A 15,089-nucleotide genomic window follows, 5' to 3' on the forward strand; every position below is an offset into this window, starting at 1 on the left:
TTCAGGACTCTCTGAATCTTCTGACACTTCTCTGCCACCTCCTAACGTGACAAAATGCAAAGAATGACTGGGGTAATGAGGAAGTGGGAGGGATATTTAAGCCTTTGGCTGGTGTGTCTTTGCCTCCTCCTGGTGGCCAGGTGTTGTATTTCCCAACAGTAAGGAATGAACCTGTGGACTCTCCCCATCTTAGGAAGGAAAAAATAAAACCTGTATATTTTATCAGAATTTTACTTTTAGAAGTAAAATGCAAAATATTTTGCCCATGTTCTAATTCTGTACTTACCTGCTTGTAAAAACTGATCGTAAGGAGGAAAAAGTGGCTGCATCTTCTTTCAAAGCCTTTAACTCATGCCTCAGCTTCAGCATAGTTTCTGAAACTAGAGTCTTCTCACTTTCATATTTGCTCTTCAGATTTGACATGGCTACCTCCGCTGTCTAAATAAAGATAGGTCCAAGGAACACATTAAGACTTTTCAGAACGTACAAGGACATTAAATTAAAAAAATGTATTTCCCTTAAAATGTAGTAAATACAAATTAAATGTTTAATTATACTTATTTTGTTCAATTTTCCAGCAATTTAACATTGAAAAGTGTGTGTGGTTCTACTCTGTCCAGACATACCGTAGTGCATTTATGAATGTAGCCAATGGCACACTACTGAAATGATCAGGACTTTTCCGACTAAAAAATTAAGACATCTCTCTAACTCACTCTAAATCCTCAACAAATATAACTGGGATTCCCTCATAATTTAATTTATTCAATATTATGAGCAGAAAGGAAACCCATAAGCAAAAATAGTGTTAAAGAATAAGCTCAATCTACATGTGATTAAATATGGCGCTGATTATACTACTGTAGCCATGTGACCACGTGTGTTTGCATGATTTATCTTTAACAAATTTATTTTATTTTTTTTTAAATAAAGTGATGGTAAACCCTCCCCTTTATAAAAACAGATCCAGAATGTTAAATGATAGTTTAGATGGAGTTAAACTCACCAGTTGTAATGAAGATGCGCTGTAACCTACTTTTTAATATAGATTTGAAATTTAAATACCCTGCCGCCCACTTCAAAAGTAAATTTTTCTGTGAGCTAAAGGTTTGAACTTTTCTCCAATCAGGGCTCTTACCTTAAAGGGACATTATACACTCAAAAAAATATGGGCTATTTAAATAAAGCACTCGAAGATAAAGTTTGTAATTGACATGTATTATCAATTTTGCTTCTAAAGTGCCTACAAATTATGATAAAGTTTATATTGCTCTGACTATATTTGAATACGTCCGTAATACCCACTAGCTACAGACAAAGGCTTTTTTCCTGAGTCCCTAGCTAGTCCTTACAGCCAGCCCCCATGCTGAAGCTGTCTGTGTAATGTGCAATCCCCTCACCTCTCACTTTACAAACACAGTAATCACAACAGTATGTATGTAAATAGAATGTACTGCATATGCCAGTACTAAGCAGTTTATTATATATATATATATATATATATATATATATATATATATATATATATATATATATATATATATCTCATTTACATAACATATATTCCAGCCAACCATCCACAGATGTCCATCCCTCAAACAAGGCAGTAAAACGTTGGCATCAAGTACTCTAATTAGAAAACAAAATTTATGCTTACCTGATAAATTTATTTCTCTTGTGGTGTATCCAGTCCACGGATTCATCCATTACTTGTGGGATATTCTCCTTCCCAACAGGAAGCTGCAAGAGGATCACCCACAGCAGAGCTGTCTATATAGCTCCTCCCCTAACTGCCATCTCCCAGTCATTCGACCAAAGACAAGCAAGAGAAAGGAGAAACTATAGGGTGCAGTGGTGACTGTAGTTTAAAAATAAAAAACACCTGCCTTAAAATGACAGGGCGGGCCGTGGACTGGATACACCACAAGAGAAATAAATTTATCAGGTAAGCATAAATTTTGTTTTCTCTTGTAAGGTGTATCCAGTCCACGGATTCATCCATTACTTGTGGGATACCAATATCAAAGCTATAGGATACGGATGAAGGGAGGGACAAGGCAGGAGCCTAAACGGAAGGCACCACTGCCTGTAAGACCTTTAATTTTTTATCCATTGGATCTAGAAAAGCACAACTGTCCTCGACAGGGATAGTGGTACGCTTGGCTAGAGTAGAAACTAGGTAAAAAGTGGATGTGTCAGGGAGCTCAGTAAAACAGTTTAAGCCTGCCCACTGTTCACACTCCTCACAAAGTGTGAAAAAGTTGAAAAGACTAAAAGGAAAGATTGTGGGTGGTGCCAGTGAAGGCTAACTGTGAGAGTAATTGATTTATGGTGGGGAATATGTCTAAAAGTGTGAGTCACAATTTCCAAAAAATAAAAGTATATATATAAATCACAACTATACTTATTGTAAAGAGATTATTTATAATATTACCAAACTAATTCAGCTCTAAGGACAATAAAAAATAATCCTAAAAAACAAGTTATTTAAATAAATCGATAATATTTTATTTTAATACATAGACTAGTCAAAACATTTAGAGTAGAATTGCACCGGTGCCCCTAAAATAATTAGTATTAAAAAATCTAATAGAACAATAATTCCTAAAAAACAATTCCTAAAACACAATATAATATACTTATTCCTAAAACACAATTTATTATACTTATCAAACAATCTAAAATAAAGAACATAAGATGAGAGGTGATTCGTGTGATGCAGGTTAGTGGAAGTATAATACAGATACCAGCTCTCAAAGTCCCTTTTAGTAACCTTGCAGCGATAACATTAGTCAGATTCTGATTTACTCCTATTCCGGATAAGTGTAATAAAGTTGCAACTTAAGATATTTTTCCAATTTGTTACATCAAATTTGTTACATCAAATTAGCCCGGGCTGATCTTTTCAGTATTGATGCGTGTAAGATAAATCTAGTATGCTGAATCTGGGTCTCAGCGATATTGGCAAGCTTTTGTATTTTCGGTTCTTACTCACCAAATATCCCCTCAGTGTAGCACAGTCTGGTTTCACTGTTGTATAACCGCCAGGCTATCTCACCAACAGTTGGACTTTCCTTCTTAGTTTGCGACAAATACCGATCAGCAGTTTCTTTGCTTTAATACTTGAAAATCCTCAAAGGGTATAACGATCCGTTTGCAGAAGTGCGCGCACTTATTTTGAAATTGCCGCTCCTACCGTTCAACCAATCTGTCTTCCTTTCGTTTGCACAGATCCTGGCTTCTTGGTATACGGTTCTGGGAGCACAATGATGGTGCATACAGGCTCTCAATCAGCCTCTCCTTGCTTTGCACAAAGCTCACAGGTGCTGGGAAATCAGTCAATCCACGCGTATCGGCTCTCATGGGGCCTTTGTCAAGATAACTGTTCCCATTGTTTCTCTCCTAATAAAGGCTGTAAAATTAACCCCTTAGTGTTCAAGTCAATTAGCTCATCAAGATGTTTTCTTTCTTAACAGTTTTTGTTTTTTCAAAAAATAATAAATAAATTGGTATCTTAAATCCTTTGTTGAAGAGTTTTTATTATATATTGTTTTGTATTCCAGACTTGCAAAGTTACTATCAATGATAGAAGTATAATACTACATATTTTGGAATTTCATGCTAAACATTCATCTCTAAATGTGGATTACACCTCTCACCACCTAAAAACATTCTTCATAAGTCCATTTTAAATAAGGGGAAAGAGAATAAGTCAACTTGGATATCTATTATACATTTCAAAATGGATATAAAAAATTAATTTATTACTATGAGATTAAGTCTAAAACTAACATAATACTAGCTGGAAGCCTCCAAATTTTATATAGAAAGATCTATATATATATATATATATATATATATATATATATATTTTAGATGACAGTAGTCCATTCATATATACAAAATTCATATGTCTTACAAAATGTATAATATAATAAATGTAATAAACAACCTAAGTTTTTATATATACAAAAATATCAGTCTAAATAGAAAATGTATTTAATGGTATATTTAAAAACAGAATTTATGCTTACCTGATAAATTACTTTCTCCAACGGTGTGTCCGGTCCACGGCGTCATCCTTACTTGTGGGATATTCTCTTCCCCAACAGGAAATGGCAAAGAGTCCCAGCAAAGCTGGTCACATGATCCCTCCTAGGCTCCGCCCACCCCAGTCATTCGACCGACGGACAGGAGGAAATATATATAGGAGAAATCATATGATACCGTGGTGACTGTAGTTAGAGAAAATAATTCATCAGACCTGATTAAAAAAACCAGGGCGGGCCGTGGACCGGACACACCGTTGGAGAAAGTAATTTATCAGGTAAGCATAAATTCTGTTTTCTCCAACATTGGTGTGTCCAGTCCACGGCGTCATCCTTACTTGTGGGAACCAATACCAAAGCTTTAGGACACGGATGAAGGGAGGGAGCAAATCAGGTCACCTAAACGGAAGGCACCACAGCTTGCAAAACCTTTCTCCCAAAAATAGCCTCCGAAGAAGCAAAAGTATCAAATTTGTAAAATTTGGCAAAAGTGTGCAGTGAAGACCAAGTCGCTGCCTTACATATCTGATCAACAGAAGCCTCGTTCTTGAAGGCCCATGTGGAAGCCACAGCCCTAGTGGAGTGAGCTGTGATTCGTTCAGGAGGCTGCCGTCCGGCAGTCTCATAAGCCAAACGGATAATGTTTTTAAGCCAAAGGGAAAGAGAGGTGGAAGTCGCTTTTTGACCTCTCCTTTTACCAGAATAAACAACAAACAAGGATGATGTTTGTCTGAAATCTTTAGTAGCCTCTAAATAGAATTTTAGAGCACGGACTACGTCCAAATTGTGAAACAAACGCTCCTTCTTTGAAACTGGATTCGGACACAAAGAAGGTACAACTATCTCCTGGTTAATATTTTTGTTAGAAACAACTTTAGGAAGAAAACCAGGCTTAGTACGCAAAACCACCTTATCTGCATGGAACACCAGATAAGGAGGAGAACACTGCAGAGCAGATAACTCTGAAACTCTTCTAGCAGAAGAGATTGCAACCAAAAACAAAAACTTTCCAAGATAGTAACTTAATATCTACGGAATGTAAGGGTTCAAACGGAACCCCTTGAAGAACTGAAAGAACTAGATTTAAACTCCAGGGAGGAGTCAAAGGTCTGTAAACAGGCTTGATCCTAACCAGAGCCTGAACAAATGCTTGGACATCTGGCATAGCTGCCAGTCGTTTGTGTAGTAAGACAGATAAAGCAGAAATCTGTCCCTTTAGAGAACTTGCAGATAATCCTTTCTCCAAACCTTCTTGTAGAAAGGATAGAATCTTAGGAATCTTTATCTTGTTCCATGGCAATCCTTTGGATTCACACCAACAGATATATTTTTTCCATATTTTATGGTAAATTTTTCTAGTTACAGGCTTTCTAGCCTGAATCAGAGTATCTATTACAGAATCTGAAAACCCACGCTTTGATAAAATCAAGCGTTCAATCTCCAAGCCGTCAGCTGGAGGGAAACCAGATTCGGATGTTCGAATGGACCTTGAACAAGAAGGTCCTGTCTCAAAGGTAGCTTCCATGGTGGAGCCGATGACATATTCACCGGGTCTGCATACCAAGTCCTGCGTGGCCACGCAGGAGCTATCAAGATCACCGAAGCCCTCTCCTGATTGATCCTGGCTACCAGCCTGGGAATGAGAGGAAACGGTGGGAATACATAAGCTAGGTTGAAGGTCCAAGGTGCTACTAGTGCATCTACTAGAGTCGCCTTGGGATCCCTGGATCTGGACCCGTAGCAAGGAACCTTGAAGTTCTGACGAGACGCCATCAGATCCATGTCTGGAATGCCCCATAATTGAGTTATTTGGGCAAAGATTTCCGGATGGAGTTCCCACTCCCCCGGATGGAATGTCTGACTCAGAAAATCCGCTTCCCAATTTTCCACTCCTGGGATGTGGATCGCAGACAAGTGGCAGGAGTGATCCTCCGCCCATTGAATTATTTTGGTCACTTCTTCCATCGCCAGGGAACTCCTTGTTCCCCCCTGATGATTGATATATGCAACAGTCGTCATGTTGTCTGATTGAAACCTTATGAATTTGGCCTTTGCTAGTTGAGGCCAAGCTTTGAGAGCATTGAATATCGCTCTCAGTTCCAGAATGTTTATCGGGAGAAGAGATTCTTCACGAGACCATAGACCCTGAGCTTTCAGGGGTTCCCAGACCGCGCCCCAGCCCACCAGGCTGGCGTCGGTCGTGACAATGACCCACTCTGGTCTGCGGAAGCTCATTCCCTGTGACAGATTGTCCAGGGTCAGCCACCAACGGAGTGAATCTCTGGTCTTTTGATCTACTTGAATCGTCGGAGACAAGTCTGTATAATCCCCATTCCACTGTCTGAGCATGCACAGTTGTAATGGTCTTAGATGAATTCGTGCAAAAGGAACTATGTCCATTGTTGCAACCATCAATCCTATTACTTCCATGCACTGCGCTATGGAAGGACGAAGAACAGAATGAAGTACTTGACAAGAGCTTAGAATTTTTGATTTTCTGACCTCTGTCAGAAAAATCCTCATTTCTAAGGAATCTATTATTGTTCCCAAGAAGGGAACTCTTGTTGACTGGGACAGAGAACTTTTTTCTTTGTTCACCTTCCATCCGTGAGATCTGAGAAAGGCTAGGACGATGTCCGTATGAGCCTTTGCTTTTGACAGAGACGACGCTTGAATCAGGATGTCGTCCAAGTAAGGTACTACTGCAATGCCCCTTGGTCTTAGAACCGCTAGAAGGGACCCTAGTACCTTTGTGAAAATCCTTGGAGCAGTGGCTAATCCGAATGGAAGTGCCACAAACTGGTAATGCTTGTCCAGAAAAGCGAACCTTAGGAACTGATGATGTTCCTTGTGGATAGGAATATGTAGGTACGCATCCTTTAAATCCACGGTAGTCATAAATTGATTTTCCTGGATAGTAGGTAGGATCGTTCGAATAGTTTCCATTTTGAACGATGGTACCCTGAGAAATTTGTTTAGGATCTTGAGATCCAAAATTGGTCTGAATGTTCCCTCTTTTTTGGGAACTATGAACAGGTTGGAATAAAAACCCATCCCTTGTTCTCTTATTGGAACTGGATGAATCACTCCCATCTTTAACAGGTCTTCTACACAATGTAAGAATGCCTGTCTTTATTTGGTTTGAAGATAATTGAGACCTGTGGAACCTTCCCCTTGGGGGTAGTTCCTTGAATTCCAGGAGATAACCTTGAGAAACTATTTCTAGCGCCCAAGGATCCTGAACATCTCTTGCCCAAGCCTGAGCAAAGAGAGAAAGTCTGCCCCCCACCAGATCCGGTCCCGGATCGGGGGCTATCCCTTCATGCTGTTTTGGTAGCAGTGGTAGGCTTCTTGGCCTGCTTACCCTTGTTCCAGCCTTGCATTGGTTTCCAGGCTGGTTTGGGTTGTGAAGTATTACCCTCTTGCTTAGAGGATGTAGAATTAGAGGCTGGTCCGTTTCTGCGAAAGGGACGAAAATTAGGCTTATTTTTAGCCTTAAAAGACCTATCCTGTGGGAGGGCGTGGCCCTTTCCCCCAGTGATGTCTGAAATAATCTCTTTCAAATCAGGTCCAAATAATGTTTTACCCTTGAAAGGAATGTTAAGCAATTTTGTCTTGGAAGACACATCCGCTGACCAAGACTTTAGCTAAAGCGCTCTGCGCGCCACGATAGCAAACCCTGAATTTTTCGCCGCTAATCTAGCTAATTGCAAAGCGGCATCTAAAATAAAAGAGTTAGCCAATTTAAGTGCTTGAACTCTGTCCATAACCTCCTCATACGAAGATTCTTTATTGAGCGACTTTTCTAGTTCCTCGAACCAGAAACACGCTGCCGTAGTGACAGGAACAATGCATGAAATTGGTTGTAGAAGGTAACCTTGCTGAAGAAAAATCTTTTTAAGCAAACCCTCTAATTTTTTATCCATAGGATCTTTGAAAGCACAACTATCTTCGATAGGAATAGTAGTGCGTTTGTTTAGAGTAGAAACCGCCCCCTCGACCTTGGGGACTTTCTGCCATAAGTCCTTTCTGGGGTCGACTATAGGAAATAATTTCTTAAATATAGGGGGGGGGGGGACAATTAAGCAGTGCGCGTAGATGTTCTAATTTAAATTTAAATGTCACAACATCAGGTTCAGCTTGATGAGAAATCTTTCCTGAATCTGAAATTTCTCCATCAGACAAAACCTCCCTCATGGCCCCTTCAGATTGGTGTGAGGGTATGACAGAACAATTATCATCAGCGTCCTCTTGCTCTTCAGTGTTTAAAACAGAGCAATCGCGCTTTCTCTGATAAGTAGGCATTTTGGATAAAAGATTTGCTATGGAGTTATCCATTACAGCCGTTAATTGTTGCATGGTAATAAGTATTGGCGCACTAGATGTACTAGGGGCCTCCTGTGTGGGCAAAACTGGTGTAGACACAGTAGGGGATGATGTAGTATCATGTTTACTCCCCTCATTTGAGGAATCATCTTGAGCAATATCATTATCTGTTGCAATACTGTCCTTACTTTGTTTGGACACTATGGCACAATTATCACAAATTTAAATGGGGAGAAACCTTGGTTTTCATACATATAGAACATAGCTTATTTGATGGTACAGACATGTTAAACAGGCTTAAACTTGTCAACAAAGCACAAAAAACGTTTTAAAATAAAACCGTTACTGTCACTTTAAATTTCAAACTGAAAACACTTTATTACTGAATATGTGAAAAAGTATGAAGGAATTGTTCAAAATTCACCAAAATTTCACCACAGTGTCTTAAAGCATTAAAAGTATTGCACACCAAATTTCAGAGCTTTAACCCTTAAAATAACAAAACCGGAGCCGTTTTTACATTTAACCCCTATACAGTCCCAGCTATATAACTAGAAAAGGCCCCCATCTGAAAAAGGTGTCCAACACAGTGCCTGACGTTTTTCTAAACAATCCCCAAGATTATAATAACCATTATTAGTTAGAATCTGCATAATATGCCTAGTAAAGCAATCGTTTTAGCCCAGAAAAATGTCTACCAGTTTTTTAAGCCCTTTTTGAAGCCCTTTATTCTTTTATGTTTAACTAAGAAAAATGGCTTACCGGTCCCCATGAGGGGAAATGACAGCCTTCCAGCATTACATGGTCTTGTTAGAAATATGGCTAGTCATACCTTAAGCAGAAAGGTCTGCTAACTGTTTCCCCCAACTGAAGTTACTTCATCTCAACAGTCCTGTGTGGAAACAGCAATCGATTTTAGTAACTGTCTGCTAAAATCATCTTCCTCTTACAAACAGAAATCTTCATCCTTTTTCTGTTTCAGAGTAAATAGTACATACCAGCACTATTTTAAAATAACAAACACTTGATAGAAGAATAAAAACTACATTTAAACACCAAAAAAACTCTTAACCATCTCCGTGGAGATGTTGCCTGTGCAACGGCAAAGAGAATGACTGGGGTGGGCGGAGCCTAGGAGGGATCATGTGACCAGCTTTGCTGGGACTCTTTGCCATTTCCTGTTGGGGAAGAGAATATCCCACAAGTAAGGATGACGCCGTGGACCGGACACACCAATGTTGGAGAAATTATTGTTATAGATCCAAAACGGAAATGTTAAGAATATTTAATAAGATAAAATTGAGACAGACCAAAAAAAATGTTTTATAAAATCTAAAAACTCAAAAAAGGACCAGGATAGACTAGGTGTTAGGATTTAGGGTTTAATTTCTATAGGCCATACTCAGATAAGTCTATTCAGATCAAGCTCACTATTCAAACCTGATGGATGTAACGTGCCAAAATTATAGATCAATTCTGCTTCTTGTCTAAGGAGCTTCCTCTCCATATCTCCCCTTCTCCCATCTCCACGCACTTTTTTTATCCCCCAGTATTTCATACAATTTAAATTTCCCTGGTGTTTTTCATAAAAGTGTTTATATAGTGTCGTGTCTTTCCTATAATTTTCAATACTTAGGATGTGCTCCCTAATCCTATCTCTGAGTTTTCTACTCGTTTGACCGAGGTACAAAAGATTACAGTCACATTTAATGGCATAGATAACATTCTCGTCTGAACATCTAATAATTCCATTAATTTTATATAATTTCCCTGTTTTGCTAGATTCTAGACCTTTCAATTTGCTACTGTTTCGGCACGATTTGCATGAATGGCAAGGGTAAAAGCCCTCTATTATATTCCCTTCAAGGTCCTTCATCCTTCCATTTACCATAGTCATTTTATTTCTCTTAAACTCACTAGGGGCCAGTAAATTCTTAAAATTTTGGGCTTTTTTATAAATAAATCTAGGGTTTCTGCTTATATTATGGCCAATTAAAGGGTCTTTTAGCAGTAGGTGCCAGTGTTTGTTAACCACTTTCTTAAAAAGTTTATGTTGAGACGAAAAGGTAGTAATTATTGGTATATCTAATTCCTCATCACTTGTGACATTAAAACTTATCCTTTTCTGTTTATGTTTCTTTTTTAGTAGATCTTTTCTATCAACCTTTTTGATATCACTTGCCAGTTTTTCTATATTTTTACTGTCATACCCTTTTTGTTTGAATCTATCAATAATAGTGCGTGATTGGCTATCATATTCATCAGATTTTGTGCAATTCTTTCTTACTCTTAAACGCTGCCCTTTGGGTATGTTCTTTTTCCAAATATCAAGATGGTTACTTTCTGCATCTATATAATTGTTGGTATCCACTTTTTTAAAAAAGGTCCTAGTCACAAGTTCACCAGCCATTATTTCAATTTCTAAAAAACTTATTTTATTTGAACTATATTCGTGAGTGAAAGTTAGGCCATATTCATTATGGTTCATATCCTCAATAAATTGGTCGAGTAGCTCAAGGTCCCCTTTCCACACAAACATGTCGTCTATATATCGCCTATAGAGCACAAGGTTCGCACCCCATGGGGATCTTCCAATAAATTCTTCTTCGAAGATCCCCATGAACAAATTCGCATAACTGGGTGCGAACCTTGTGCCCATAGCCGTCCCTTTTGTTTGTAAATAGTATCTATCATCGAATTTAAAATAGTTTTTATTTAAAATAAACTTTATACACTCCAAAATGAATTTCCCTTGTTCCTTTAACATATTTTCATCTTTTTGTAGATAAGATTCTATTGCTCTTAGGCCTAAAGAGTGGTCAATATTGGTATATAACGCACTAACGTCAAAAGTGACTAAAATCATATTATGTTCCCATTTCAATGTCTCAATTTCATTTAAAAAGTGTGTTGAGTCAAGTAAAAATGAGGGTACTTGTTTCACATACCCCTGCAAAAAGTAATCTATATATTGAGACAAATTGGAGGTTATACTTTCAATCCCAGATATTATGGGACGCCCTGGAGGTCTCTCTAGGTCCTTATGGACCTTTGGGAGAAAATAAAAGATTGGTGTCCTAAAATTTTTTACCAACAAAAAATCATATTCAGTATCATTTATCAATTTTATCGATTTTGCATCATTAAGGAGTGTTTCCAGATGTTTAAAAAAGGTGTCACCCGGATCCCCATTTAGTTTTCTATATGTGGTGGTATCATTTAGTAACCTCTGTGCTTCTTCTAAATAATATGTGCCATTCATGATCACTATCCCCCCACCTTTGTCTGCTTGTTTTATCACCAGATCTTTCCTATTCTGTAATTCTTTTATTAAACTTTTTTCTTTGAGGGACAGATTCCATTTAATACTCTTAGTGTCGGTTGTATCTAATTCGTCTAGGTCTTTTTTTACTGATTTCTCGAAGGACTCAATATAATTACCTTTTCTTTCATGTAATTAACAAGAGTCCATGAGCTAGTGACGTATGGGATATACATTCCTACCAGGAGGGGCAAAGTTTCCCAAACCTTAAAATGCCTATAAATACACCCCTCACCACACCCACAAATCAGTTTTACAAACTTTGCCTCCAAGGGAGGTGGTGAAGTAAGTTTGTGCTAGATTCTACGTTGATATGCGCTCCGCAGCAAGTTGGAGCCCGGTTTTCCTCTCAGCGTGCAGTGAATGTCAGAGGGATGTGAGGAGAGTATTGCCTATTGAATGCAGTGATCTCCTTCTACGGGGTCTATTTCATAAGGTTCTCTGTTATCGGTCGTAGAGATTCATCTCTTACCTCCCTTTTCAGATCGACGATATACTCTTATATTTACCATTTCCTCTACTGATTCTCGTTTCAGTACTGGTTTGGCTTTCTACAAACATGTAGATGAGTGTCCTGGGGTAAGTAAGTCTTATTTTCTGTGACACTCTAAGCTATGGTTGGGCACTTTATTTATAAAGTTCTAAATATATGTATTCAAACATTTATTTGCCTTGACTCAGAATGTTCAACTTTCCTTATTTCCAGACAGTCAGTTTCATATTTGGGATTATGCTTTAAATTATCATATTTTGTCTTACCTCAAAAATTTGACTTTTTTCCCTGAGGGCTGTTAGGCTCGCGGGGGCTGAAAATGCTTCATTTTATTGCGTCATTTTTGGCGCGGATTTTTTTGGCGCAAAAATTCATTTCCGTTTCCGGCGTCATACGTGTCGCCGGAAGTTGCGTCATTTTTTGACGTTATTTTGCGCCAAAAATGTCGGCGTTCCGGATGTGGCGTCATTTTTGGCGCCAAAAGCATTTAGGCGCCAAATAATGTGGGCGTCTTATTTGGCTCCAAAAAATATGGGCGTCGCTTTTGTCTCCACATTATTTCAGTCTCATTTTCATTTGCTTCTGGTTGCTAGAAGCTTGATGTTTGGCATTTTTTTCCCATTCCTGAAACTGTCTTATAAGGAATTTGATTTATTTTGCTTTATATGTTGTTTTTTCTCTTACATATTGCAAGATGTCTCACGTTGCATCTGAGCCAGAAGATACTACAGGAAAACCACTGCCTGCTGGATCTACCAAAGCTAAGTGTATCTGCTGTAAACTTTTGGTAGCTATTTCTCCAGCTGTTGTTTGTATTAATTGTCATGACAAACTTGTTAAAGCAGATAATATTTCCTTTAGTGATGTACCATTGCCTGTTGCAGTTCCCTCAACATCTAAGGTGCAGAATGTTCCTGATAACATAAGAGATTTTGTTTCTGAATCCATAAAGAAGGCTTTGTCTGTTATTTCTCCTTCTAGTAAACGTAAAAAGTCTTTTAAATCTTCTCTCTCTACAGATGAATTTTTAAATGAACACCATCATTCTGATTCTTTGGACTCTTCTAGTTCAGAGGATTCTGTCTCAGAGATTGATGCTGATAAATCTTCATATTTATTTAAGATGGAATTTATTCGCTCTTTACTTAAAGAAGTACTAATTGCTTTAGAAATAGAGGATTCTAGTCCTCTTGATACTAATTCTATACGTTTGGATAAGGTTTTTAAAGCTCCTGCGGTTATTCCAGAAGTCTTTCCTGTTCCTAATGCTATTTCTGCAGTAATTGCTAAGGAATGGGATAAATTGGGTAATTCATTTACTCCTTCTAAACGTTTTAAGCAATTATATCCTGTTCCGCCTGACAGGTTAGAATTTTGGGACAAAATCCCTAAAGTTGATGGGGCTATTTCTACCCTTGCTAAACGTACTACCATTCCTACGTCAGATGGTACCTCGTTTAAGGATCCTTTAGATAGAAAAATTGAATCTTTTCTAAGAAAAGCTTATCTATGTTCAGGTAATCTTCTTAGACCTGCTATATCATTGGCTGATGTTGCTGCAGCTTCAACTTTTTGGTTGGAAACTCTAGCGCAACAAGTAACAAATCGTGATTCTCATGATATTATTATTCTTCTCCAGCATGCTAATAATTTCATCTGTGATGCCATTTTTGATATTATTAGAGTTGATGTTAGATTTATGTCTCTGGCTATCTTAGCCAGGAGAGCTTTATGGCTTAAGACTTGGAATGCTGATATGGCTTCTAAATCAACTCTACTTTCCATTTCTTTCCAGGGAAACAAATTATTTGGTTCTCAGTTGGATTCTATTATTTCAACTGTTACTGGTGGGAAAGGAACTTTTTTACCACAGGATAAAAAATCTAAAGGTAAAAACAGGGCTAACAATCGTTTTCGTTCCTTTCGTTTCAACAAAGAACAAAAGCCTGATCCTTCGTCCTCAGGAGCAGTTTCAGTTTGGAAACCATCTCCAGTCTGGAATAAATCCAAGCCTGCTAGAAAGGCAAAGCCTGCTTCTAAGTTCACATGAAGGTACGGCCCTCATTCCAGTTCAGCTGGTAGGGGGCAGGTTACGTTTTTTCAAAGAAATTTGGATCAAATCTGTTCACAATCTTTGGATTCAGAACATTGTTTCAGAAGGGTACAGAATTGGTTTCAAGATGAGACCTCCTGCAAAGAGATTTTTTCTTTCCCATGTCCCAGTAAATCCAGTGAAAGCTCAAGCATTTCTGAATTGTGTTTCAGATCTAGAGTTGGCTGGAGTAATTATGCCAGTTCCAGTTCCGGAACAGGGGATGGGGTTTTATTCAAATCTCTTCATTGTACCAAAGAAGGAGAATTCCTTCAGACCAGTTCTGGATCTAAAATTATTGAATCGTTATGTAAGGATACCAACGTTCAAGATGGTAACTGTAAGGACTATATTGCCTTTTGTTCAGCAAGGGAATTATATGTCCACAATAGATTTACAGGATGCATATCTGCATATTCCGATTCATCCAGATCATTATCAGTTCCTGAGATTCTCTTTTCTAGACAAGCATTACCAATTTGTGGCTCTACCGTTTGGCCTTGCTACAGCTCCAAGAATTTTCACAAAGATTCTCGGTGCCCTTCTGTCTGTAATCAGAGAACAGGGTATTGTGGTATTTCCTTATTTGGACGATATCTTGGTACTTGCTCCGTCTTTACATTTAGCAGAGTCTCATACGAATCGACTTGTGTTGTTTCTTCAAGATCATGGTTGGAGGATCAATTTACCAAAAAGTTCTTTGATTCCTCAAACAAGGGTAACCTTTCTGGGTTTCCAGATAGATTCAGTGTCCATGACTCTGTCTTTAACAGACAAGAGACGTCTAAAATTGATTACAGCTTGTCG

General features: G+C 38.3%; 1 protein-coding gene across 1 annotated transcript in view; it reads right to left on the minus strand.

The window, feature by feature from the left end:
• Positions 1-279: 279 nt before the first annotated feature.
• LOC128643093 (protein bicaudal D homolog 2) overlaps positions 280-15,089 on the minus strand; it is a 139,459-nt gene continuing 124,649 nt past the window's right edge. Inside the window, exon 7 of the mRNA XM_053696038.1 lies at positions 280-438. Within this exon, the coding sequence (XP_053552013.1) occupies positions 283-438 (156 nt within the window). The 3' untranslated portion in view covers positions 280-282. The remainder of the gene's footprint in view (positions 439-15,089) is intronic.

Source organism: Bombina bombina, chromosome 12, assembly GCF_027579735.1.
Source record: "Bombina bombina isolate aBomBom1 chromosome 12, aBomBom1.pri, whole genome shotgun sequence".
Classification (NCBI taxonomy): Eukaryota; Metazoa; Chordata; class Amphibia; order Anura; family Bombinatoridae; genus Bombina; species Bombina bombina.